Raw genomic sequence first — 24,420 nt, forward strand, 5'->3', positions numbered from 1 at the left:
CTTGATCTCCAGATCTTTCCACCTCCCAAGTGAAGACACTATAAGCATGCACCACCACACCAAGTTCACTGATTTTTTTAACCTTAAAAGTAACATGGGTTTTTATAACATATTTTAGAACCATGTTTTTTAAACAGAATCAATACATTTTAATAGACCAGATAATGGCCAATGGTGGATTCATTTGGTGGATGATAGCTTATGTTCTCACTGCAAAGATGAAGATGTAAAAATGTAAAAAATGTAAGGTTTTCTAGGACATATTCTCCTTTTCCAGGTAAAACAACTTTTTTTGTTTCCTCTCATGATTATTATCAATGAGATGAGCTAACATGTAATACTTAATAACATTGTCTTGGTGCTTAGACCCTTTTAATTATAATTTAGTGTGTTACTATTTTGTGAACTTAAAAAAATAACCATTGCTGATTTAGAGTCAAACAGAAACCAAACAGGAAAAGGTCTTCATTAGATACTGTACACAAGAAGTTCCTTTTTTATATTTATAATTTTTATTTTAAAAATGTGACAATTCCATATATGTATATAATGAATTCCAGCTAATCTTACTCCCTCCCACCTTTATTTTTTCCCTTCCAACCCCTTTAAATACCCTCTTTACAAGTCTGTTTCCCACATTCATAAATTTGGATTTTGTCTCTAGACCCACAGAGTTTAACCAGTGCTGTCTATGTGAATATCTACTGGAGCCTAACTGCCTCTCCTCTGAGTATACATGTGAAATCAACGATTGCCTTTCTCCTATAATCTACCACTAACCAACAGCTTAGCATAATGGAGTATTGTCATGTTGAGTCCCTCTGTGACCCTTGCTGTGTTGATGAGGGACTTAGTCTTGTGCAGGTAACCATAGATGTGAGATTGAGCAGGGTTGCCAGGGCCATGTCATGCCCACAATGTAGCATTCCCAGAGTTCTTCTCGTCTTCTGACTTCTCTTCTCTTTATACCCCTCTTCCGCACAGTTCTAAGCTTTAGAGGGGGTAGTACAGGTGTCCTGGTTAGAGTTGAGCACTCAAGTGTCACTTACTCTGGTCCCTTGAGCATCCATGAGTCTCTGCATTCAACACAGTTCGTTACACTCAGAATCTTTCTTGGGTAATGTTGGCTGTAGCATGTGTCCATGAGTAGAAAGGTAAATATTTAGAGGACAGAATGAGACCGCAGCTCTTTAAATAACTGTAGAAAATTTTTACTATAAAACCTAAGACCCCAGTTTCTGGGTTATTTTTTTTTTTGGCTGAGTTTACAGAAAAATAAAAACGTTTTAGTTGTTATTTTTAAGGATAATTCAAAGAAAATGGGAGAGTGATTTTAAAATATCACTTTTTCTTAAGAGCTAACAATTGTACGTAGGTAATTGATAAGAGCAAACTCATTATACAAGCTAAGGCCACAAGATTCTGCCAGAATCCCCATGAAGAGAGACTGATGCTCCGCATTGTCAAGAATTCTTCTCCAGTACATCTGTTAGTCAACACACAAAAAAAGAAATGTCAAAGTTTATTTATACATTCACTGTTACATGATTTTAAAAACCCATAGTTCCAACATATCATTTACAGTTTCTTTTTTATATTTAACTGGTTGTAGTAATGATGTACTTACAATTTTGTTACATATTATGCCAATTTAAACTACTTGAATCAGGTACCTTAGTTAGTATAAAAAAACCATCCCAAGAGGCATAGCTGTAACATCCATTTAAAAGCAGTGGAAGTAGGCTTAGTAAACTTAGGCTTAGTAAACTTAGCTGTGCCATTCATTTCTAAATCTACAATACTGCTCTCTTCAAAGGGCAAAGGCATGGATGAAGTATTTGGTTTCTCTTAAGTGGAAAACCTCAGGTATATAATGACACACAGATGCTCTAAGAAATCAAAGCTTTGTGTGAGTCTTCTGACTCACACACAGTCATGCAAAAGAACACAGCATCAAATTTTAGACCAAGGGCCAGAAGAGAAGAAGGGTTTAAGACAGAAGTCAGTCAGTTTCTATCAGCTCCTGTACTAAGAGAATGGTGACAATTATGGATGCTCAGCTATGGAACATCCCCAGGAACCCAGGACTACAGTCAGAGGCTGGGTAGCAGTTGGAGCACAGAATATTGCAGGGGCCTGGACACAGGTTAGAAAAGCAGCTGCTGCCAAAAGTTATGGATACTCTACAATACTTCCTGTGTATCTCCATCTCTGTATGTCTCTATCTTTGTGTGTCTCCATTCCTGTGTGTCTCCATCCCTGTGTGCCTCCATCCCTATGTCTATCCATTCCCTTGTATTTTTTAGGATTGAACAGTTCCAAAATCCACTTCAAGGGCAGATTCCTCCTTCCTCTTGTGAAGACAATCCTTTTGTGAGAATGAGGTCTGTTGTTGATGGCTGTCCATAGTTTCACTTTACCCATCCAAGTCTTCCTGACCAGACACTGGTAAGGAATTTGTATTTCAAGGATGACAGGAGAGAAGAGACATGGGAAATAAGAAACACCCCACACTTGTTTTCTTATCAGTAATTCAAACATAAATTTGGCTTACTATTATTCATTATTATTGTGAGCATTCATGAGAGATTTAAGATATCAGCATATTATTCTCTCATTTATATATCAAAATCAAATCAAAGAAAACAATCATAGAAAGTAAAGGTGTTTTATGGCATCAGACAAAAAAAATATTTCCTTCTCGATGTGGAGACACAGAACTGGCTTACAGTGCAGGCTCCTCCTAGGACAGATGAGACAAACTTGGGAAACGGTTGCTTGGCAAACCAAGCATAGATGAAAGCAAACTTTCTCTGTCCATTTATCAAACATTGTGTTGGAATCTGTACCCTGGATAGGGAAGTGGCCTTTGAGCTCGGTTCTTCATGCTCTACTGGTTACTAAGGAGTGCTTTGCTCCTGTATACATGTTGTCTTGTTTCTATGTACTTCTTTTCATTTTTATTACTGTTATTAATTGAGGTATTGTTTCTTGCAAGGTGAGGCAAGAGTTTCTCATGATCATGTACTTGAGTAAAGGGGGGTTTCAGAGTTGAGGTAATGCTTTTTAGTCTGTATAAAATGCCATACAAAATAAACCTTATTATGCAGTTGTCCATACTCTGCATCCCCTGTGTCCTGATTTGCATGAGACCCTTACACAGGGACCCCAACACACTAGACACTGACATCTCAACATTGTGAAATGTGTGTTTTTCATTGCAGGACAAGTCTTGATCGGACATTTTACACACACACACACACACACACACACACACACACACACACACCAGCCTCTGATTTCCTAAAGTACTCTAGAGTGTGAGGCAGAGGGAAGACCCTGAATGCTGCCAGGCAAAGCTAAGTCCAGTTGGTCCTTGCTATCCTCACATTCTTGGGCTCTGCTCACAGGTGCCATAATCTGTACATGTGAAAACTGTATGCCCTTGTAAACTATCAGAGCAGCTATGTCAAACTCAAATATTCTGAAGCAAGGAACTCAAATCCACAATCAATATACCAAAACTATTTTTAAAGGGCCAAAAAATTCTTTCTGCACATTATCTACACATGGAACAGTAGGATGGAAACACAGCCACCTGTGCATTGGTTACCATGACTCACTCTGGGGAATGGGCAGAGAGCAGAGTGTTAACCCTGAAAGGATGGGTTTCCTCTCTAAGTCTAGGAGCATTATGTGTCCCCATCGCTACACTGAACTGAAGCTTACATTACAAAGTTGTGACATTTATTGATTTCTACCATTCTGTGTTCTGGACAGAAGTTTTGTCCCAGGACTTCATTGTGTAGCAAAGCCTATAACACAAACAAGAACAGGGAAAGGCAAATAGTTTAACATTTCCATAAGTTTCCAAAGAATAAATACAGTTATAACTTTAAGTTCAAACTTGACAGTAATTTCCAAAATATTTTTAGACAAAGAACTTAGTTCAGTCTGTCTAGCAAATTTAGTGTCCCTCCCCACACTGAGGAGTTTCAAGATTAAAATGATGGGGTTTCCAACTACTAAGATGTGAACTCCCTACCTAAACTACTGCAGGATCCTCCCTCTCTGCCAAGTCCATAACCCCATAAACAACATAATTGAAACAGTACTACTGATTTATAGCAACAATATATTCTTGCTTATTTTCATCAAAACCAGTTGTGAAAGTCAATATGGCTCTGCTATCACATAGTTTCCGTTTCTTTTATTATCTAAATTATATATCTTAGTACCTGACCCTTTAGTTATTTCCTTATTGAGTAGCATCTCAACTATAAGCTTTTTATCATATCATCTGCCTCTCCCATTTACTCTCACCCTTTATTTCCCTTAAATAACACATGACCAGGGGAAATCCCGAGATGACTCACTCACCTTTGGCTATAAAACCAAGAGGAAAGTTCTCATTTTTTGCTCCTGCAAGTAAACCCCTGGGCAGCAGCTGGTTAGAGATTACAGCTGAGGAAAGGACTTGGTTGGGAATCATTTCATTTGCTACAGTTGGAGAACCCAAGCACAGTTACAGACAGACAACTTACTGTAAATCCATAATGTGGAATGCTAAAGTAGTAAAGCCAGGAGAGGTCGTGCATGAAGTTTATAGAAAATAGTGACAGACCTGTGATAAACTACAAAGAGCAAAACCACACATTAGAACCAGTCCAGTGAGTTTATACAATAACCAGCTATCTTAGTTTTTTTCCCTGTGACGGTGATAAAACACCATGACAGAGAAAAGTCAGGAGTTTTTCCAAGTATAAATTACAAACATAATGGTAACAAAATGAGGGAATTGGTCTCATTCACAGTAACCTCAAAACGGGAGGAGGGAAAGAGAGGAAATATATTACAATAAATCTAAATAAATAAAATAATTGTACAAGAGAAAAATTAAGATATGGATAAACAATTGAAGATACAAGAAGATAGACAGACCTTTATGCTTATAGATTCATAGGGTAAATAGGAAAGTATCCATCCTAACTAAAGCAATCAACAGATTCAGTGCAATCCCCATCAAAATTCCAATAAAATTTACATAAATTGAAAAAAATACTAAATTTCACATGGAAACAATCCTGAACATTAAGAATAAACCTGTCAGATGTATCATTACCAATTGATGAGAGAATCCATCCCTCAGTAGCACTAGGAATAAGAGGTTTTCAGTGGGCGCTTCCACATAGCTAGCTTAGCCCCAGAAATAATAACACAAAAACTGTATTCTTTTAAATACTGCCTGGCCCATTAGTTCTAGCCTCTTATCGGCTAATTCTCATGTCTTGATTAACCCATTTCTAATAATCTGTGTAGCACCACAAAGTGATGGTTTACCGGGAAAGATTTTAGCCTACATTCATCTCAGGTCAAAGAATCATGGCGTCTGACTCACTTCCCTTCTTCCCAGCATTCTGTTCTGTCTACTCCACCCACCTATGTTCTGACCTATCAGGCCAAGCAGTTTCTTTATTAATTAACCAATGAAAGTAACACATAGACAGATGACCCTCCTACATCAGAACAAGAGTGATAAACTCTGGCAAAAGTAACCACCCATGTCTCATAAAGAGGGCAACATGCTACTCCACTCAGAGGAAAGGATACTTGAGTCTGGGCATGTCTTCCCTCACAGGTGTAGCTGTCACTCCTTGGGCACATGCACTGTACAGTTTACCCAAGTATTCAGGTCTCTACGTGTGTTTTATAAGCACATTTAGCAAAGGTAAAAGCAGAGTGAATGCTACCAACTCCATGTCCTTTAGGTTATGAGGGATTGATAGAGTCCTTTGGGAATTAATTTTAAAGACTGCCTGGATGATCCAAATGGAACAACTTGGGACACATGTACTTGTCCACCAGAAAAAGCTTTCTATTTTTTATTTGTTTGTAGGTATATTTTGTTTCCTAGGTAAGGTTAAGACTAGACACTCATCAAAACAAACTGTTAGGAAAGCTGTTTTTGTTACATTAACAAGTGTTTTTATCACATTAAAATAATAAACAAGACTTTTAATATGACGTTCCATTTCCCTGGGACAATTATTTCAGCACACTTTCACTTGGCTGGAATGAGTCCCACCTCCTTAACCTTCTGAACTGTGTTCTTAGTTAACATCACAGGAAATGGGTCGCCTAGGTTCTTCTGAACTTGTTTTATGTCTTTTTTTTTTTTTTTTGTCTTTTAGCAATATTTGGTTCTCAAGGAGAAAAACAAGGGCTGGAAATTTTAGCAGAGGATTCTGGGTGAAAATTCTGTAACCTAAGAGAAAGTAAAGTGGAGGAGTAATCCTCAACACAGTTGATGAGAAATTGATTTTAGTTTCGCTGGTGGTAAGTGCGGTGGACTCCCTAAGACTGGAGACATGCAACATTCGTACCTATTCATCTGAGGAGGAACTGGAACCCTACCAGTGCACATTAAAGTATTTGTTTGTTGTTTAGTTTCTTTGTTTCTGTGGAATTTGTAGAAGTCCATCTGGATTCCTTCAAAGGGGTTCAGTTCAGATCTCCCATGTGGGTTTTTAATTATATCCATACTCTTTTTTTTCTTTTGGCAAGTTCATTAACACTCATACTGGACTGATACACACCTGTATAGATTCTAGCTAAATTTGGTTTCTATTGTTGTGATACCATGAGCAAAAGTATGGGGGAAAGGGGGTTTATTTGGCTTTCCCGTCATGACCACAGTCTATCATTAAGAGAACTCAACATGGAAACTCAAGGGAGGAACCTGGAGGCAGGAGCTGAAGCAGAGATCATGGAAGAATGGTGCTTAATGTCTTACTCATCATGGCTTCTACAGCCTGGATGACCTTCCTACTGTAGTGTTGTCCACAGTGGGCTGGGACTTTCCACATCAATCATTAAGAAAAGAACACTTCCTCCCTAGACTTGCCTACAAGTGAATCTGAAGGAATCTTTTTTCAACAGAGGGTGGTTTTGTTTTGCTTTGTTTGAAACAAGGTTTCTCTGAGTCATACTGGTTCAAATTCATTTAATCTTTATGCTGAGAATTGCAGTTATGGGTTGGTTGTGTAATCATTAGGTGGTACTAGCTTCAAGAAAGCATTAGACTAGACCAGATATCTTGTTAATGGTTTTTAAAATCAAGTATCCTAGATAAGTAACAACACATAGTTGTAGGATCAGGCTCAGTTGTAAATACAAAAAAAGCCAAGTGATTGCCAGCAAGCAAATGATTAATTCCTTTCACCCATTTCTGACCTCAAGTTTCAATAATAAATTCAGACAAATCAAGGCTACAGAAGATAACTTTACTCTGTAGCCACAAATGAGGGCTGCAGGTGTTCTTGGATAATTAGAAGATATGCATAGTCTTTATGTTTGGAATGTGACTTTTCATGACTCTTATACTGCCTGAAATTGTTGGCTTGGATATAAAACTATAAGAAATACAGAAGGCAAAGCAATGTAGTAATTCAAGGATCGACGAGAAAGAACAAAATGAATGTAAGAGCAAGAGGGGCCAACCTGAGAAAATAAAGACAAGTAACCACCAAGAGTATGCATGAGTTTTTAAACTTCCCTTAAAAAGACCTTAGATAGAAGAGGTCTAAGTTATTTGCGATGCTGTGGGTTTCTCTTTGAGATTTAGCCTGAGACTGGTTTCCTGGGACTGGAATAATGTAAATCCTGTCTGATGTTGTGGTTAGCGGGGTCATAGGTTCCAGGGGAAAATCTACTGTTATTCTTCTAAATGGATATGGTATTAACTGACTTCCAATGAGTTGTGATACTCATAGATTAGTGCATCTCAAACTTTCATCAGAGAAGTTCCTTTAGCAGGAGACAGTGATTAGCAAAGCCACACCACAGGTCAACACAGAGTGAAAAGAGACTACACAGGATCCAGCCCTGAATGGGACATCTAGATATCACACCCTCCTCCCAAGGATTCAAGGATCATGAAAGAGAGGCTAGAGATATTGTATGAGCCAGAGTCAGTGGACAACTACAACAAGACAGTGCTTCCTGTCACAACAGGACAGTGACACATATGAGTGTAGAGCAGCTATGACAACATGGGCATCACCTGTACAAGATCAAGACAGACAAAATCCTGCATGGAGGGGAGAAATAACCATGAACTCCTACCCCTACTTAAGGAGCTATTGGTAGTGATGATTGCTGGAAGGGGGAGAGCCAAATTTCTTTAAGAATGTGGCCCCTGAGAGCCTACCCATGCTCCAGTAGATGGCTCTCCACACAGGCACGTATGGGCACAGCTAGGTAGACTCAGTGGTTTACAAAATCTAAACAAAGAATGAGACAGGGAGGGTAAAATTGTGAGAGCAACAGGAAATGTAGCAGTTACTTCCCTGTTGCTCTAACACAACAAGTCAGCTTGTAGAAGGGAGAGTTCCTTTGGCTTTGGGTTTCCAGAGAGATAAGAGGCCATCTTGGCAGGGAGGCCTGGCAACAGGCAACAGGCAATGTAGTGGGAGAGGAAGCTGAATACTCACATCTTCACATTACAATGCAAAGCAGAGAGGAAGGAGGATAGACACCCACAGCCCCTCCCCTGCCCAGGGACAGACTTTCCCATCAGTCTCTACCTCCTAATGGTTCCAGAGCCTCTCACACAATATCATCATCTGTGAAGCAAGTGTTCAAGTTCCTTACCCTTAAGGGACATTTTTCATTAAAAATTTTACAGGGCAGAATTTGGGAGAGAGAAAATTGCATGAACTTCATTTAAACACTTTATGTGTATTTAAGAATTTCTCAACAAAAATTAATTAATAACGTATTTGTTGAAAGTTTACATTAGAGGATGGTCATACATTTATGACCATATAAATAAGAATAAGAACAAATTTTTGCATTTTCTCAATGGAATGCATCTGCCATTGCCAAGCAATAGCATGTTCCTGCACTAACAGAAATACGTGAACAATTAATATGCTACATTAATCGTTCTACTTACTTGATATGTTTTTTTAAAAAATGTGGAATCTGGTTGCATTTATCAATTGATTCATTTACATTCAGTGTGTAATTCATGGGCATGAAAGACTAAGACTGAGTAACCAATTACAGACAGATGAGCAGAAGTGTGCTAATTCAGGAGACTGGTTAGTACTTAGAAGTCTGGCTGGAACCTTCCACTATTTCTGTCATTTTTCAGAACAAGTGAACCCTGAGATAGATGCCTTGTACTCAACAATTACACTGACCATGACCTTGGCTTTCCCACCAGAGACTTCTGGATAAACCAAATCATATCTGCTGTGGTTATAAGAGTTGGCAATTCTCTCAACCAGCAAGAAAGGAAGGCAGCAATCTGTCTTGTTGTGGGGCAATCAGCCAATCACACCACTCCAATTTTTATGGCTTTGTAATATGATCCCAAGCAATGTCTGTTAAGAGCTCACTAGAAAGGACATGCCAACCACGTCATAGGACTGACACCACAGCAGCAGCCACAAATGTTAATGGAAAGGTGGCTCCTTCTCTCCTACAGACCATAATAAGCTTTAGCACAAAGCCTCGTGTCCCATGTTTTGAGGTGTCAAGCAGGTTATATATACAAGAAGGAACACATTACCTATTAGAAAAAAAATAATTCTTACTCACCACCGTGAACATAAAATATATGGTGATCAGTTGTGTTGGTACAGCTGCTGCATTCTCCCCTGCTCCTAAAGACAGCAGCAGGGAACTGGTACAGAAAGCCAACATTGTGACTGTAAATATCATAGTGAAGAAACCCTTCACATCTGTTCGTACTCCTTAGAAAGAAAAAAAGGGGGGTTAGTCCAGCTACTGAAATCCAGGATATTTTACAGTTTTCAAATAATATTTCAATCTCCAAAGAGACTGGTAACAATTTTAGAGTCTAAATAAAGCAAAAATTAATCCTTTATAATACATATGAATAGATACCTAATAACTGATCTTGCTCCACTGACACTGTCTCAAATGTATAAGTTATTAATTAATTAATGATAATACATATGATCTCTTAGTAAAATAAGACCTTTATAAACAGCTTTGCAGTTCTTTTGAAAGCAAGTCTTGGAGACTTTTTTTGAACTGAACACCTGATTTACATGGCACATAGTGGAGACATGCTCTTCTACTTTAGACTCGCCACAGTTGTACAAACCAAAACACGCTCCTCCAAGAGTAAACACACATTCTCTTGCTTCGTCACTTACCTGCTATGCTGAATACTATAACAGTAAATATAATACTTGGGAATAACCTTCTGGGCACCAGCTCACCCAGCAATTTCCCAAGGAAGTATGATGACACTCTGTAGTATCCACTGGTGTGCTCATGTCTAGAGAGACAAAGATCATGTTATACATCTTATATAGATTAGTCCAGAAGGCACAGGGGAGATGCTGGCTAAACTGACTTCTGCTGCCACAGGGAGCCTAACAGGACAGTGTTCCCTACTGCACAGGGTGACTCCCATACCTGTCCCCATCTTCGGTACCAGCATCTCTAAGCCATCATCATTATAAAATTCTCACTATGATTCTACCCACCAGAGAACTCTCCCCTCTTTAGTCCACTCTGGCCACACAACAGCCCCTCCAAGGAAACAGCCCAATGTGCCCACTCTCCTCAGAGTCTCTGCCCTCTGAAGCTGACCCCTGGCTCCCTGAGGAGCAGCTCATTCATACCTCACCTCAGACCATAGACATGTGTTGGGACCAATTGAGTCCTGGCCTCCAGCTGCTCTTCCCTGTCTAGAGCCTTCTAATTGAAGTTACTAGAAGCTGTGCCTCGCCTAGAGGATCAGAGGATGGGATTTTCACCTGTTGGCCATTGACTGCAGGGTATTTAAGCCTCCATGGTGTTATTAAAGAAGGGCTTTTGTACCAGCGATTAGAGGTTCTTTTGCTGGTGTGTCTCTGCGTGTGTTTCCTCAGCCCCCAACCCCTTGCCTGAAGCTAGCGCTCAGAGAGCGGCAGCAGGGGGGGGGGGGTGCACGGCAGTCATGGAAACTCCTCTCCTTCCAGTTCTTATGAAGAAGGTGACACTGTCACTCTGAGGTCACAGTGCAGCTTCAGGACACTACATCCTTCTCTTCTGCTGCTCTCACTTGGGGCAGATTTATTCCTTCAATAATCTCACTTTTCAACCATGAATCCTTACCAGTACCAAATCTATCTTCCCTTCCTGATATCTTTCTCTACGCCATTCCATGGTCTTCCACTCCTAGTGTCTTCATTGTAGCCCTGATTTTCCTTTTTGAGAATAGACCACGAGTGCAGGCTGGACTCAAACTCCATATGTAGCCAACAATGACCATCCTCCTGCCTCTATCCTGTCCACAAGTGCTGGGATTACAGAAATAAAGTCATACTCAGGGTTTTGTGATTCTGTGACTCCAAAATGGGATTTTATGCACTGTACCAACTGAGCAAGAGTAGTGGCATTGCAATTGTATTTTAGTAAATAAAGCTTTCCAGAAGATCTGAGAGTAAAACAGTTCCACTGATCAGTTTTACACCAGGTAGTGGCAACACACAACTTTAATCCCAGTGGCCACACTGGTTGCCATCGAAATGCCTTTAATCCCAGCCCTAGATAGGATTATAAAACAAGAGGAAATGGCTCTCAACACAGTCTCATTCTGAGATTCTTTGAGGCAGGATTGCCATTTTGGACTGAGGTCAAGGTAATAACCAGTGGCTGGCTGCTTTACCTTTTGCTCTTCAGGTTGAACCCAAAATTAAGTCTCTGAACTTTTATTAATCATGCTTCATTAAGGTACCCAACATAGGCACAAATTTACAAACATACACACCAAAAAAAAAAAACATATGCCTGAGGCTTTTTAGCCACCAGCCCATGCCAGGCCTGGGATTGGAATTCCAGCTTTGGAAATTGGAACCCAAACCTAGCCATCTGGGTTTGTGAGAAGCATTAGCACTCCCATCTACCCCAGCTCTGCTTCCTCTCATACTGGGCCCCCCACGGGCCCCCCACGTGGTTTTCCTAAGCCCCATGTAGCTTCCTGTGACTTCTGCAGTTCTGCAGCTTTCCACCAGTCCCATATGCATGCAGCTCCTACATGGCTACTGCGGTTTCCCACTTCCCATGGTTCTTATATGCTACTGCTGCACAGCTGCCCCGAGCAGCATCTCTTTACCAAAATTCCATTCAATTTTGGTTTTGAGTTCTGCTTAGAAAATCCATAGGTTTTTCTGGCCCACATTTTTTTTTTATTGCGAAAAGAAGAAAAAAAAACATAAACAAAAAACAAGTCTCCACCTCCTCCCAGCCTCCCACCTCCCTTCCCCTCCTCCCACCCCTCTCCCCCTCCTCCCACCCTTCTCCCCCTCCTCCCACCCTTTTCCCCCTCCCCCCACTCCTCTCCCCCTCCCTCTCCAGTCCACAGAGCAGTCCGGGTTCCCTGCCCTGTGTTAAGTCCTAGGTCCTCCCCCCTCCGTCCATATCTAGGAAGGTGAACATCCAAACTGGCTAGGCTCCCACAAAGCCAGCACATTAAGTAGGATCAAAACCCCCTGCCATTGTCCTTGGTGTCTCATCAGCCCTCATTGTTCGCCATGTTCAGAGAGTCCGGTTTTATCCCATGCTTTTTCGGTCGCAGTCCAGCTGCTGGCCCACATTTTTATTACACCTTAAAAGTCTCAGGTAAACCAGAATTTTAACAGAGGCAAAACATATATATAAAGACAACTATAATTTTTTTGTAAACCACTCCTAAAATAATGGCAGATATTATAATCATCTAAGAATTTAATAACCTTTGCATTTCTGTTATGGATAGAATTAATAACCTACCTGGGACTTCTACCTTATTAGCCATAACTGTCATCAATTTGATTATTAATATTATATCTTTAAGGAAATTGTTCAATAACAGAGTCAAGAATGAGAAACTTTAAAAAAATGATACAACTTTACAGACTAATAATGAGAAGTTGGCTGAAAGGATTCATACGATTAAAAATCATGAACATAATTTGAAAGGGAAAATTCAATCCATGTCAATGGGTGATGAAAACCTTACAAAATGGTACTGAGAGATTATCTGAAAGAATACATATTGTTGAAATTGACAATCAAAATCTGTTAAACGTTATGACAAGCTAGCAGATAGAACATCCCTCCTAGAAGGAAATCTATGTACCATCCAAATAATCTCTAAGGATGAGAAGATATCACTAATGGAAAAATTTTAAAACTTGGAGTCACATTATCATAATGAGAATCAGAAAGTAATTGATTTGAAGAAATAATTAGAAATAGTCACAGGTCAAGAGGTTCAGACCTTACAAAAGACAGTAACAAAAAGATTTGAGTTTGTTGAGAAACTTATCAGAACTGATAAGGAAGGAGAGGAGTTACATACAAAAGATAATTTTAGATATTTAGTATTGCCAATACCTCTCAGAGTCAGAAATGACATACCAAAAGATTTAGCTATAACTTATCCTGTTATTACCTCTGAAAAGCCAGCAAATACTCAATACCCAAAAAGATATACAGAATATAAATGGGAATTTATATGTATGAAAGATCTGAAAGATATTAAGCAATCAGTATCTTATACATTTCTAAACTTCTTCAAGGTATTATACTGTACAGCTCATTTAACAATGTATGCAAATTTATAGTCTTTGAAAATTATTATTACCAACTATTTAGGATAATAGGAGATACGGTTAGTAGTTCATCACCTACAACAATTGAACTTATAGTCACATATGGTATCTTTTCATGCTAAAACATAGATATATTTTAGATAGATAGGTCTTCTTCAAACACTTCAGAGCTCTACAGAATATGAAATTTAAATATTTTAATAACCTAGGCTCTTCTTTTTATGACAGTGATATCTATCTGCTCCTGGCAGCAGCAATCTTCTACTTCAGAGAAGATAATGGGCATTGAAGAAATTCCACATGGAGTTTGCTTTCTTTGTGACAAAAATAAGACACTGGGCAAGAAAATGTCCTTGCCTCATCTGCTGACAGCATGCTTTCCTAATTGGATAAGCAGGACAGGAAAGAAAGTAACTGCCAAACGTTGTCAAGACCAAGAGGGACAGCCCTTCAGAATGTCCTGCTTCGCAGAAAGATCTGTTGGATCTGTTAGGCCTATAGGCTGAAAATGGAGATACCCTATTGTTGCAGAGGAATTTTGGGTGACTGTCCAGAAAGTCAGCTGTTTCTGTCATTATTCACATATTTTGTGGAAGTCACATGCTTGCACTTTCTGTTTGTTCAGTTAATATTATTTTCTTCTTGGGTCTCTGAGATAGTTGAAGATTAGATTAGGTTATTAGATTAGAATAGGTTATAGACACAGAAAGCAAGTTATTATAGAAAGTAAATTAGGTACAACACTTTGGACTCACCAAGATAGGATAGATTTAAAGTATTTTCTCTAAATTTGTCAAATGCAAATGGACTAGACATTGTTGATATATTTATTGCCTGTGTATATTGTATATAGTCATTGTACTTATTGTATTTTGTTTTCTTATATTATAGCTTTCTTTTGACTTTAGACAAAAAGGGGAAATGTAGTGGCATTTCAATTGTATTTACTAAACAAAACTTGCCTGAAGATCTGAGAGTGAAACAGCACCCCCCTATCAGCCTTACACCAGACAGTGGTAACACACACCTTTAATCTCAATGGCTACACTGGTTGCCATAGAAACCAGGCAGTGCATGTCTTTAATCACAGTGGTGCACACCTTTAATCCCAGCCCTAGAGAAGATTATAAAATGGGAGGAAACAGCACTCAACACAGTCTCATTCTGAGATTCCTGGAGGCATGATCGACATTTTGGACTGAGGTCAAGGTAAGAGCCAGACGTTGGCTGCTTTACTTTTTGGTCTTTAGGTTGAACCCCAATTTTAGTCTGAGTTTTTATTAATCATGTTTCAAGCAAGGCCCTCAGTTCCTCTTTGATGACTCCCCTCCTCAGCATGTACTTGGGGGCAAATCTTGCCCATCTTTGAGAGGAGTGACTCCTAAGCATGTTTGAGGAACACAGGAGATAAACAGCTCTTTTATATTCAGCTCCTGTCTGGCTCTTTCCAGTACTGCATCAAGAGGAGGACTCTCACTCCAATGTGCTGCTGAACTCAGTACACTTAAGCTCAATGAAACCCCTGAGGTTTCCGGACCTTCCAGTGATTCTCAGCCCCTACTACTGTGTCTGCAGCACTGAGATCTGGTGACCACACCCAAAATTTGAAACTTTCACAGAGCATCAGACACTTTTGTTCTTGATTTCCCATTCAGCTTTTCATTAATATTAGTAATCTCTTTACATGCTTCAAAACGCCTGGGGCCACAACAATAATGAACACAAACTTTCATAATTTGTTTACTTTTCAACTAAACAAATAATAAAATGGAAAAATACTAGTATTTCATGTGATAACATCCAAGCCCAACTATGAATATAATTAGCTTGGTCACCATGACCTTAAGCCTGCCTCTGGAGCAGGGGCTACTTACACAAAGCGATCCCTGTCAATCATGAAGAGCTCCCCTGCAGACGTGCCTGTGATACACTCAACACTTGTAAGCAAGAAGAGCATGACAGATCTGCAGAAAGAAAATAGAGGAAAATCAAACAGAAAATTCAACATTGGAATGGCTTCTTTACAACAGAGCTTTCTATAGATTAAATAAAATCATATAAATTTATTTTTTAAAAATGACAATAAAGAAGCAGTATTGGAAAGAATTGCTGCAGACTGAGGCCAGCTTGGGCTGCATGACAAGGTCTGGGCCTGTCAGGTCACAGTTGTGTCCCTGCCTCAAAGGACCAAACAAGGACAGAGGACCAGAGGACCACGTGACCAACCATAGTGTGGAGGAGCTGAGCACCATGTGCCCAGCAATAGAGCAGAGGACCTGGGTTTCTCCTCCCCTCCTAATGAGCCAGTCTTGCTTTCAAGGCTCTGCTCTACTAGATGCACAACTCTCTTCCTCGCCACTCTTACACGCCCATACACACCCTTCCCTTAGTGTTCATGGAATTCTCCCTCTGTCTGCCTCCAATAAATTGTCCTCAAGTTCCCATCTGGGTTTACTCTCATGTATGTTTATCAATAAAACCAAGAACTTAGAAGGGGAATTTGTGACCCTGGCTACACTTAACCATAAATGTCACGTCTAAATACTTATCTGTTATTTTAAATTTTATAATTATAGATTGACAACCTATGACCACATATTGAAGGTATAAACTAACATGATTCATGAGCAGTTTTGTAAAATAATTATATAAAACTATATTAGGTGATGTTCATCACTACAAATATACATCATTTTCATAAAAATGTATCAGAAATATATTCTCAGAAACCTTGAAATGTGTATTATATTTTCTGAATTGAATGTGCTGTACAATTTATCTCAAAGGAAAAGCATCCTATTCTCCTGTGTAACTAATACTGTTCTCCTTGCCCATACTCGTGTCTTCTCTCCACACTGCCTCTGCCCATCATCACTTTATCCCCTGTTTCCAGGAGGGCAATTGCTTCATAATCCACAGGGAAGTGAAACACATTTGTCTTTCTGTGTTTAGATTATTTTACTTTGCATGATGTTCCTCAAATCTTCAGTTTTATCCATGTTGTCATAAAATCTTATTTTGAAAATCAGCCGCATTACAAGTCACATTTTTTGTACCAGCTTTCTGCTGGTAGACACTTAAGTTCCATCACTTGATTACTGTGCATCGGGCTCCAATGAATACCAGACTTCACATGCATTTGGGGAAAATTGTGTTTGTAAATAGGCACAGAATAAATTTCTAGGTCTAATTATTTCCTGTGATGTCATTTCCTTAATATTTGGCTGCCTCAACCCTACAATGCTTCTGAGACAAAGGAACTCATACATCACAAAATTGAAACCTAGTTACTAGTTACACAGGTTGGACAAAGTGAAAAGGTAATGCTGGATCAAAACAAGAGAAGTATCTTTTGGACTCTGGAATATTGCTGACGATGAAAATACTAATATTGACCCTGAAAGTAATTTTTTTATCACTTTATCACTCACTGGTTTATTTTTAATTTAATTTATTTTTTTTAAAAATAAAACAAACTATCTTTTTTTCATTTAACATACCAATCCCAGTTCCCACTCCTTCTTCTCCTCCTATTTCCTCCACATATCCCCTACCTCATCCTCTATTCACTCCTAAGAGAGGGTAGGGCACATTGTTTGGGGGAAGGTCCAAGGCCCTCCCTACTATATCTGGGCTGAGCAAGGTATCCATCCAAAGAGAAGATTTATGGGAATAAAGCCAGTAGAAGCAGTAGGAATAAATCTTGGTGCCACTGCCAGTGACCTCACAGTCTGCCTCAGTCATCCAACTGCCACCCACATTCAGAGGGACAAGTTTGGACCTATGCAGGCTCCTTCCCTGTCTGGCTGGAGCTGGTGAGTTCCCATTAGCTCAAGTAAACTGTTTCAGTGAGTGTCCCCATCATGGTCTTGATCTCTTTGATCATATTCTCACTCCTCCCAATCTTCAACTGTACTTTGGGAGCTCAGCCCAGTGCTCTGCTGCAGGTCTCTGTCTCTGTTTTCATTGGTTGCTGAATGAAAATTCTATGGTGATATTGGGTGAAGAACTAAAAAGAGAATTCTCAACAGAAAAGTCTCAGATGGCTGAAAGGCACTTAATGAAATGTTCAACATCCTTAGCCATAGGGCAAATGCAAACCAAAACAACACTGAGATACCATCCTGCACCAGTCAGAATGGCTAAGATCAAAAACACTAATGATAGCTCATGCTGGAGAGGATATGGAGTAAGAAAAACACTCCTCTATTACTGGTGGGAATGCAAACTCGTACAATCACTCTGGAAATCAGTATGGCAGTTTCTCAGAAAATTGGGAATCCACCTACCTCAGGATCTAGCAATACCACTCTTGGGAATATACCCAAAGGATGCTCAATCATACTACAAGGACATTTGTTCTACTATTTTCATAGCAGCATTATTTGTAATAGTCAGAACCTGGAAACAGCCTAGATCTCCCTCAGCCAAAGAATGGATAAAGAAAATGTGACACATTACACATTAGAGTACTCCTCAGAGGTAAAAAGCAATTTCAAGACATCTTGAAATTTGCATGCAAATGGATAGAACTAGAAAAAAATCTTAAGTGAGGTAACCCAGACCCAGAAAGATGAACATTGTATGTACTCACTCATAACTGGATACTAGCTATAAAGCAAAGGATAATGAACCTATAGTCCATGACCCTAGAGAAGCTAAGTAACAAAGTGAACCTTAAGAAAAACATATATAGGTCCCCCTGGAAAGTAGAAATGGACAAGATCTCCTGACAAAATTAGGAGCATGAGGGTGGGGAGAGAAGGGAGGATAGATAGGAAAGAGGAGAGAAGAAGGGGAGTGGGTAGAATAACTTGAGGGAATGGGATAGTCAAGATGGAGGACGGACAGAGATGAGAGCAAGGAGAGAGACATTTTGATTGAGGGAGCCATTATGGGGCTAGCAAGAAACCTGGCACTAGAGAAATTCCCAGGAATCCACATGGATAACCCCAGCTAAGACCATAAACAATAGTGGAAAGGTTGCCCGAACTGGCCTTACCCTGTAATCAGATTGATGAATATGTTAAATATCACCATAGAAAGTAATTTAATAGCTTTATTCCACAGAGCCTGTTGAGGAAGTGTTTAGAGCTATGCTACTTAGGTTTCTGTTGCTGTGATGAACACCCTGATTGAAAGAGACATAGGGAAAATAGGATTTATTTGGCTTACATATCCCAGGTCACAGTCCATTCCCAAGGAATGTCACACAGGAATTCACGGCAGGACCGTGGAGGCAGGGATAGAGGCTGGGGCCTTAGGAGAGTGCTCCTCATGGCTAGCTCAGCCTGCTTTCTTATTAAACTCAGAACCACCTGCCCAGGGGTTGCACCACTGTCAGTGGGCTGGCCCCTCCCACATCCATCATTAATCAAGATAATGCCCCACAGCCTTTCTTTCCCACAAGCCACCCTAATAGATGCATTTTCTTAATCAAGGTTTCTTCTTCCCACATGACTCTGGCTGATGTGAAGTTGACAAAAACAAACCTAACCAGGACACTATCTAAAAGGATCAACCATTAATCAGGAAGACTGGAATAAACCATACACAAAGGCCATTGTCACACAGTCCAACTTCTTATAAAAAAATATAAGACACAAAGGCCCCTCCTGGGATGAGACCTCAGTGGCAAGGAGATGGTAGGCAGAGGCTGCTGAGGCACAGTCAGTACAACTGGGAGAAGGAATTGATTCATAAGAAAATTTCCATCTACACAATATCCCCAAATTGTACACATATTAAAGTTCCCCAAGCATACAGCACATAGAGATCACAAACAGAAATGGAACAGTGTCACCCATGTGGCTCAGCTTTGTTGGATCTTTGTCAAGCAGCTCTGCTAGCATTAGGACCTTTGCCATTCTCACGAGATATGGCTACGCCAGGAAAGCTTTTAGATCCTTGCCTTCAGGGATGATGAAAAGCAGACAGACTGAATAGCTGCAATGATCATCTCACTGCAGATTATTGTTTGATCCACACATAAGGAATCCACAGAACTGATTTTTATGTGTATTCTATCTTTCAAAACTGGTTATTGCTTTCCATATATCAAAACAGACTTATGGAGCTGAAAGGTGGCCCGTTTAGCAAAGCGTCTGCCATTTAGCCAAAATGACCTGATTTCAGATGCCTAGGACCCAAATAAAACTACCTAGGCACAGCACTTCTCATCTGTAACCCCAATGATGAAGGGTACAGAGGTGGATGCTTAGAGCTCATCAGCCAGCCTAGTCAAGTAAATGATCTCTAGGTTCAGTGAGGGATCTGCCTTGAAAAAGGAAGTAGAGGGACATCAAGGAAAACCCGCCATCAACCTCTGACCTCCACGTGCAGACACCTGCACATTCAACAACATGGACATGTGTACCTAATCATGAGTGTATGCCACACAAACCTGGACATATAACACACAACATACATACTTCACACACACTAACACACATACACACATATACACTAACACACACACATTCACACGAAAATCAAGTCAACAGAACTTTCATGGTAAAAATTCTCTGGCCATTGGGTGGTATCCTGAGGCTGTGGGTGTTAAGCAGGGAGCCCAGTTGAACAAAGAGTAGTGTGCCTCACATAAATTACAGTGAAAATTCTGAAAATTGTCATCCTGCTGAGAAGCTATGTTTGGAACATGCTGTAGTCCTTGAAAAGTTTTAACATGAAAGCATATCTTTAAAGACACATTGTAGTTCAAACTAGACAAGAGCCAAAAGGGTGATGATCTGGAAGACAAGTCAGGAAAGACAGTCCCATTCTATCATCCACACTCACATTCAAATAAACCTAATATATTCAAAAAAATTGGCACCAGGGCAACAAAAGGATAAGCAGAGTACGCTAAAAGCATTTATGTGCCAAGGCATTATAAACAGAATAAAAAGGCAACACACAGAGGGAGGAAATATCTGTAGATCATGTATGTATCTGGTGGGGGACTCACATCTCAGAAACCAAAATAACTATAACTTAATAGCAAGGAAAAATTAAAGGCCAGTGAGATGGTTCAGCACGTAAGATGACTGCTTTCAAGCATAATGCCCTTGAGTACAATGCCTGAAACCCATGTGCTGGAAGGATCTGCTCTTCTCAATTTTCCTCTGACCTCCACATGCATGCAGTAGCAAATGCATGACCTCATATGTGCACATACTAAGTAAACAAATAAATATTTGTGGAATGAAAAGAAAGCATTCAAACTTAAAATGGGAAAATGGGTTCAACAGGCTCTTTATAGAATATTCAATAGATTGTGATTTATTTTTTTCATTGCTATCTTTGAATAAGATATTCAAACCATTTTAATTGGGTTATTTAAAATTGTTAATGTCTAGTTTCTTGAGTTTTTTATATATTTTAGAGATCAGACCTTTGTCTGATATGGGGTTGGTGAAGATCTTTTCCCATTCAGTAGGTTGCCTTTTTGTCTTAATGACTGTGTCCTTTGCTTTACAGAAATAACCCAATTTTACAAAATGGGGTACCGAACTGAACAGAGAATTTTCAGCAGAAGAGTTTCAAAAGGCCAAAAGATACTTAAAGACATGTTCAACTTTACTAGCTATCAGGGAAATGGAAATCAAAACAACTTTGAGATACCATCTTACACCTGTGAGAATGGCTAAAATCAAAAACACCAATAGCCTATGCTGGAGAGAATGTAGAGTAAGGGGAACACTCATCCATTACTGGTGGGAATGCAAACTTGTACAATCACTTTGGAAATCAGTGTGTTGCTTTCTCAGAAAATTGGGAGTTAACCTACCTCAGGATCCAGCAATAACACTCTTGGGAATATACCCAAGAAATGCCCAATCATACTACAAAAGCATTTGTTCAACTATGTTCATAGCAGCATTATATGTAATAGTCAGAACCTGGAAACAACATAGATGCCCCTCAATGGAAGAATGGATAAAAAAAGTGTGGCACATCTACACATTAGAATACTACTCAGCGAAAAAAAAAATGACATCTTGAATTTTGCATGCAAATGGATAGAAATAGAAAACACTATCCTGAGATAACCCAGACCCAAAAATATGAGTATGATATGTACTCACTCATAAGTGGATTCTAGCCATAAACAAAGGACCTTGAGCCTATAGTTCACGATCCTAGAGAAGCTAAGTAATAAGGTGAACCCAAAAAAAAAACATATGTAGATCCTCCTGGAAATTGGAAACAGACAACATCACCAGGCAAAAGTTGGGAGCATGGAAGTGTGGTGGAGGAAAGAGAGGGGAAGAGAGAAGGAAGAAGGGGATGGCTGAGGAGAGCTTGGGGGAGTGGTATGGTTGAGATGGAGGAAGGATGGATATGGGAGCAGGGAAGGAGATATCTTAATTGAGGGAGCCATTTGGGGTTTAGCAAGAGGCTTGGCTCTGGGGGCGTTCCCAGAAGTACATGGGGATGATTCCACCTAGGACCCTGGGCAGTGGAAGAGAGGGTGCCTGAACTAGCCTTGGTCCAATAGTCAGACTGATGACTATCTTGAATATAACTATAGAACCTTCGTCCAGTGACGGATGGAGATAGAGACAGAGACCCACATAGGATTACTGGACTGGGCTCCTAAGGTCCATTTGAAGAGCAGAAGGAGGGAGAATATGAACAAGGAAGTCAGAATCACGAGGGGTTGGTCCACCCACAGAGACAGTGTGCCTAAGGTAAAGGGAGCTCACCAGATCCAGCTGGACTGGGACTGAAGGAGCATGGAATCAAACTGGACCTTCTGAATGTGGCTGACAATGGGGGAAGACTGAGAAGCCAATGATAATGGCACTGATTTGTCTCTACTGCATGTACTAGCGTTTGGGGATCCTATTCTATTTGGATGCATACCTTCCTAAGCCTGGATTGAGGGGGGAGGGTGTTGGACTTCCCACAGTGCAGGGTACCCTGCCCTCTCTTAGGACTAGAAGGGAAGAAAGGAGGGTGAGTGGGGGAGCAGGAGGGAAGTGGGAGGAGGGGAGGAAGTGGAAATTTTGATTGGTATTATTTATAAAGTAATAAAAAAATAAAAAATAAGATATTCAGACCAAGAAAGCGTGAGGATGTGGACATATTGGAGCCCTCGTGTTGTGCTGGTGAGGATATAAAATAGGACAGTCGAGTTGGAGACAGGACAGCAGCTCCTCAAACAATTAACCCAATGGCCTATGATTTGGCAGCTCTTGCTTTCTACCTTAAATAACAAATGTCCAGGGCTCAAACAGGTATACTTGCACACTTAGAAGCATGGTTCATAGTAGCCAAAGTTGAGACCAAACCACATTTGCAATCACAGATGAATAGGAAATAGCACAGCATATTCACACAATGAAATATTATTTTGCCTTCCAGAGCCCAAGAAATCTACACACACATACATACCACACTTTGATGAGCCCCGAGGACATTGCACTAATGAAAACAAACCAGCCAAAATAAAGAAGTACAAAACCAAATAACACAAAAAGAGAGATACTGTGTGACTCCAATCTGGGTTCCCACAGAACTAATTTCAAAGACAGAAAATAGAATGGTTGACATCAGCAATCAGAAATGGGTAGTATGAGGAGTCTTGTTTCAAGGTATGGGATTCCTTTTGGGAAGATGAAAAATGACCTATATTTCAAGTGTGGCGATAGTTGCATAATATGATGCTACTCCACACACTAAAACGGGTAAAATGTGAAATGTGTGGTGTGTCTACTTTCCTACTCTTTACACACAAACACGTGAAAAGTTGGGTTTGCCCATTCAGGCTTCAACGCACACTCTACCATATCATAAAACATTTACTCTGCTCTCATCATGAATTCTAATTCTTAATGGATTTCTATAAGCTTGAACAAAGTAACAGCATTTTCTCAAAATCAGGATGTAAGTTTGCTTACCTGGTATAGGCTCCACCACAATCATCTCTTATAATATAGAACATGGTACCCATAAACACAGCCACTATGACTGTGATAATTGCCTTTCAAAAAATAGAAGAAAAAAAAAGAAAAAATATTCCATTAGGAGAAAGCAGTATCCTACACATTGTGCATTATTTTAATATATATAATTTCCTAATAAGATCTCTCTAATGAGATAAACATTATATTTTGGTCAAAGTGCCTGGAAGAATATGAAACACACATAGACTGCTTATGTGTGAAACTGAAAATGAAGGTCTTTGCAATCTGAGGCTCCAACAGTGCAGGCCCTGAAAATGCTAAGACTTCTCCCAGTGCTCCACGAGGGACTCAGTCCAGGTACTAAAACATCCATGACACAGGGTGGGAGAGGAGGCTGGTGCCGGGGGAGGTCAACTCTGGTGCGAGCAAACAATTGCAGATTTCTACTTCATGTGGCTCAAAAGAATTTAGGCTTACCTCACTGCTCAATTTACTAGACCTGGATGGAGGTGGGGGATCCTTGGACTTCCCACAGGGCAGAGAACCCTGATTGCTCTTCGGGCTGAGGGGGGGGGGACTTAATTGGGGAAGGGGGAGGGAAATGGGTGGCAGTGGCGGGGAAGAGACAGAAATCTTTAATAAATAAATAAATTAAAAAATATAAAAAAAAAAAGAATTCAGGCTTTCTTTACTCCTATAGTTAGAAACAAGCACACTAAGGCCAGAGGGACAGCTCAGTGGAGAACATACAGTGGATGCTGTATGTACAAACCAAATAATGAAATTAAAAATTACTTACAACACAGTTCCTAGCAATGGGATTTTGTGTGCTAAGAAGGGGTGAGCTGGTCCTCACCTGTGTCACCTCTGGGAAGTGTGTGCTGTGTGGG

General features: G+C 40.0%; 1 protein-coding gene across 3 annotated transcripts in view; it reads right to left on the reverse strand.

Moving 5' to 3' along the window:
- Positions 1 to 541: 541 nt before the first annotated feature.
- LOC121440950 (ATP-binding cassette sub-family G member 3-like) overlaps positions 542 to 24,420 on the reverse strand; it is a 57,268-nt gene continuing 33,389 nt past the window's right edge. Inside the window, exons 10-16 of one of the 3 annotated variants that reach the window (XM_041642025.1) lie at positions 23,525 to 23,607; positions 15,494 to 15,583; positions 10,191 to 10,315; positions 9,607 to 9,761; positions 4,545 to 4,634; positions 3,762 to 3,815; positions 542 to 1,486 (exon numbers count right to left, since the gene is read on the reverse strand). In XM_041642025.1, the coding sequence (XP_041497959.1) occupies positions 1,352 to 1,486; positions 3,762 to 3,815; positions 4,545 to 4,634; positions 9,607 to 9,761; positions 10,191 to 10,315; positions 15,494 to 15,583; positions 23,525 to 23,607 (732 nt within the window). In that variant the 3' untranslated portion in view covers positions 542 to 1,351. Of the gene's footprint in view, positions 1,487 to 3,729; positions 3,816 to 4,544; positions 4,635 to 9,606; positions 9,762 to 10,190; positions 10,316 to 15,493; positions 15,584 to 23,524; positions 23,608 to 24,420 lie in introns of all 3 variants that reach the window. The other 2 variants (XM_041642024.1, XM_041642026.1) reach the window with 2 other exon arrangements.

Source organism: Microtus oregoni, unplaced genomic scaffold, assembly GCF_018167655.1.
Source record: "Microtus oregoni isolate MIOR12 unplaced genomic scaffold, Mior012 000072F_ref0000427, whole genome shotgun sequence".
NCBI classification, from domain to species: domain Eukaryota; kingdom Metazoa; phylum Chordata; class Mammalia; order Rodentia; family Cricetidae; genus Microtus; species Microtus oregoni.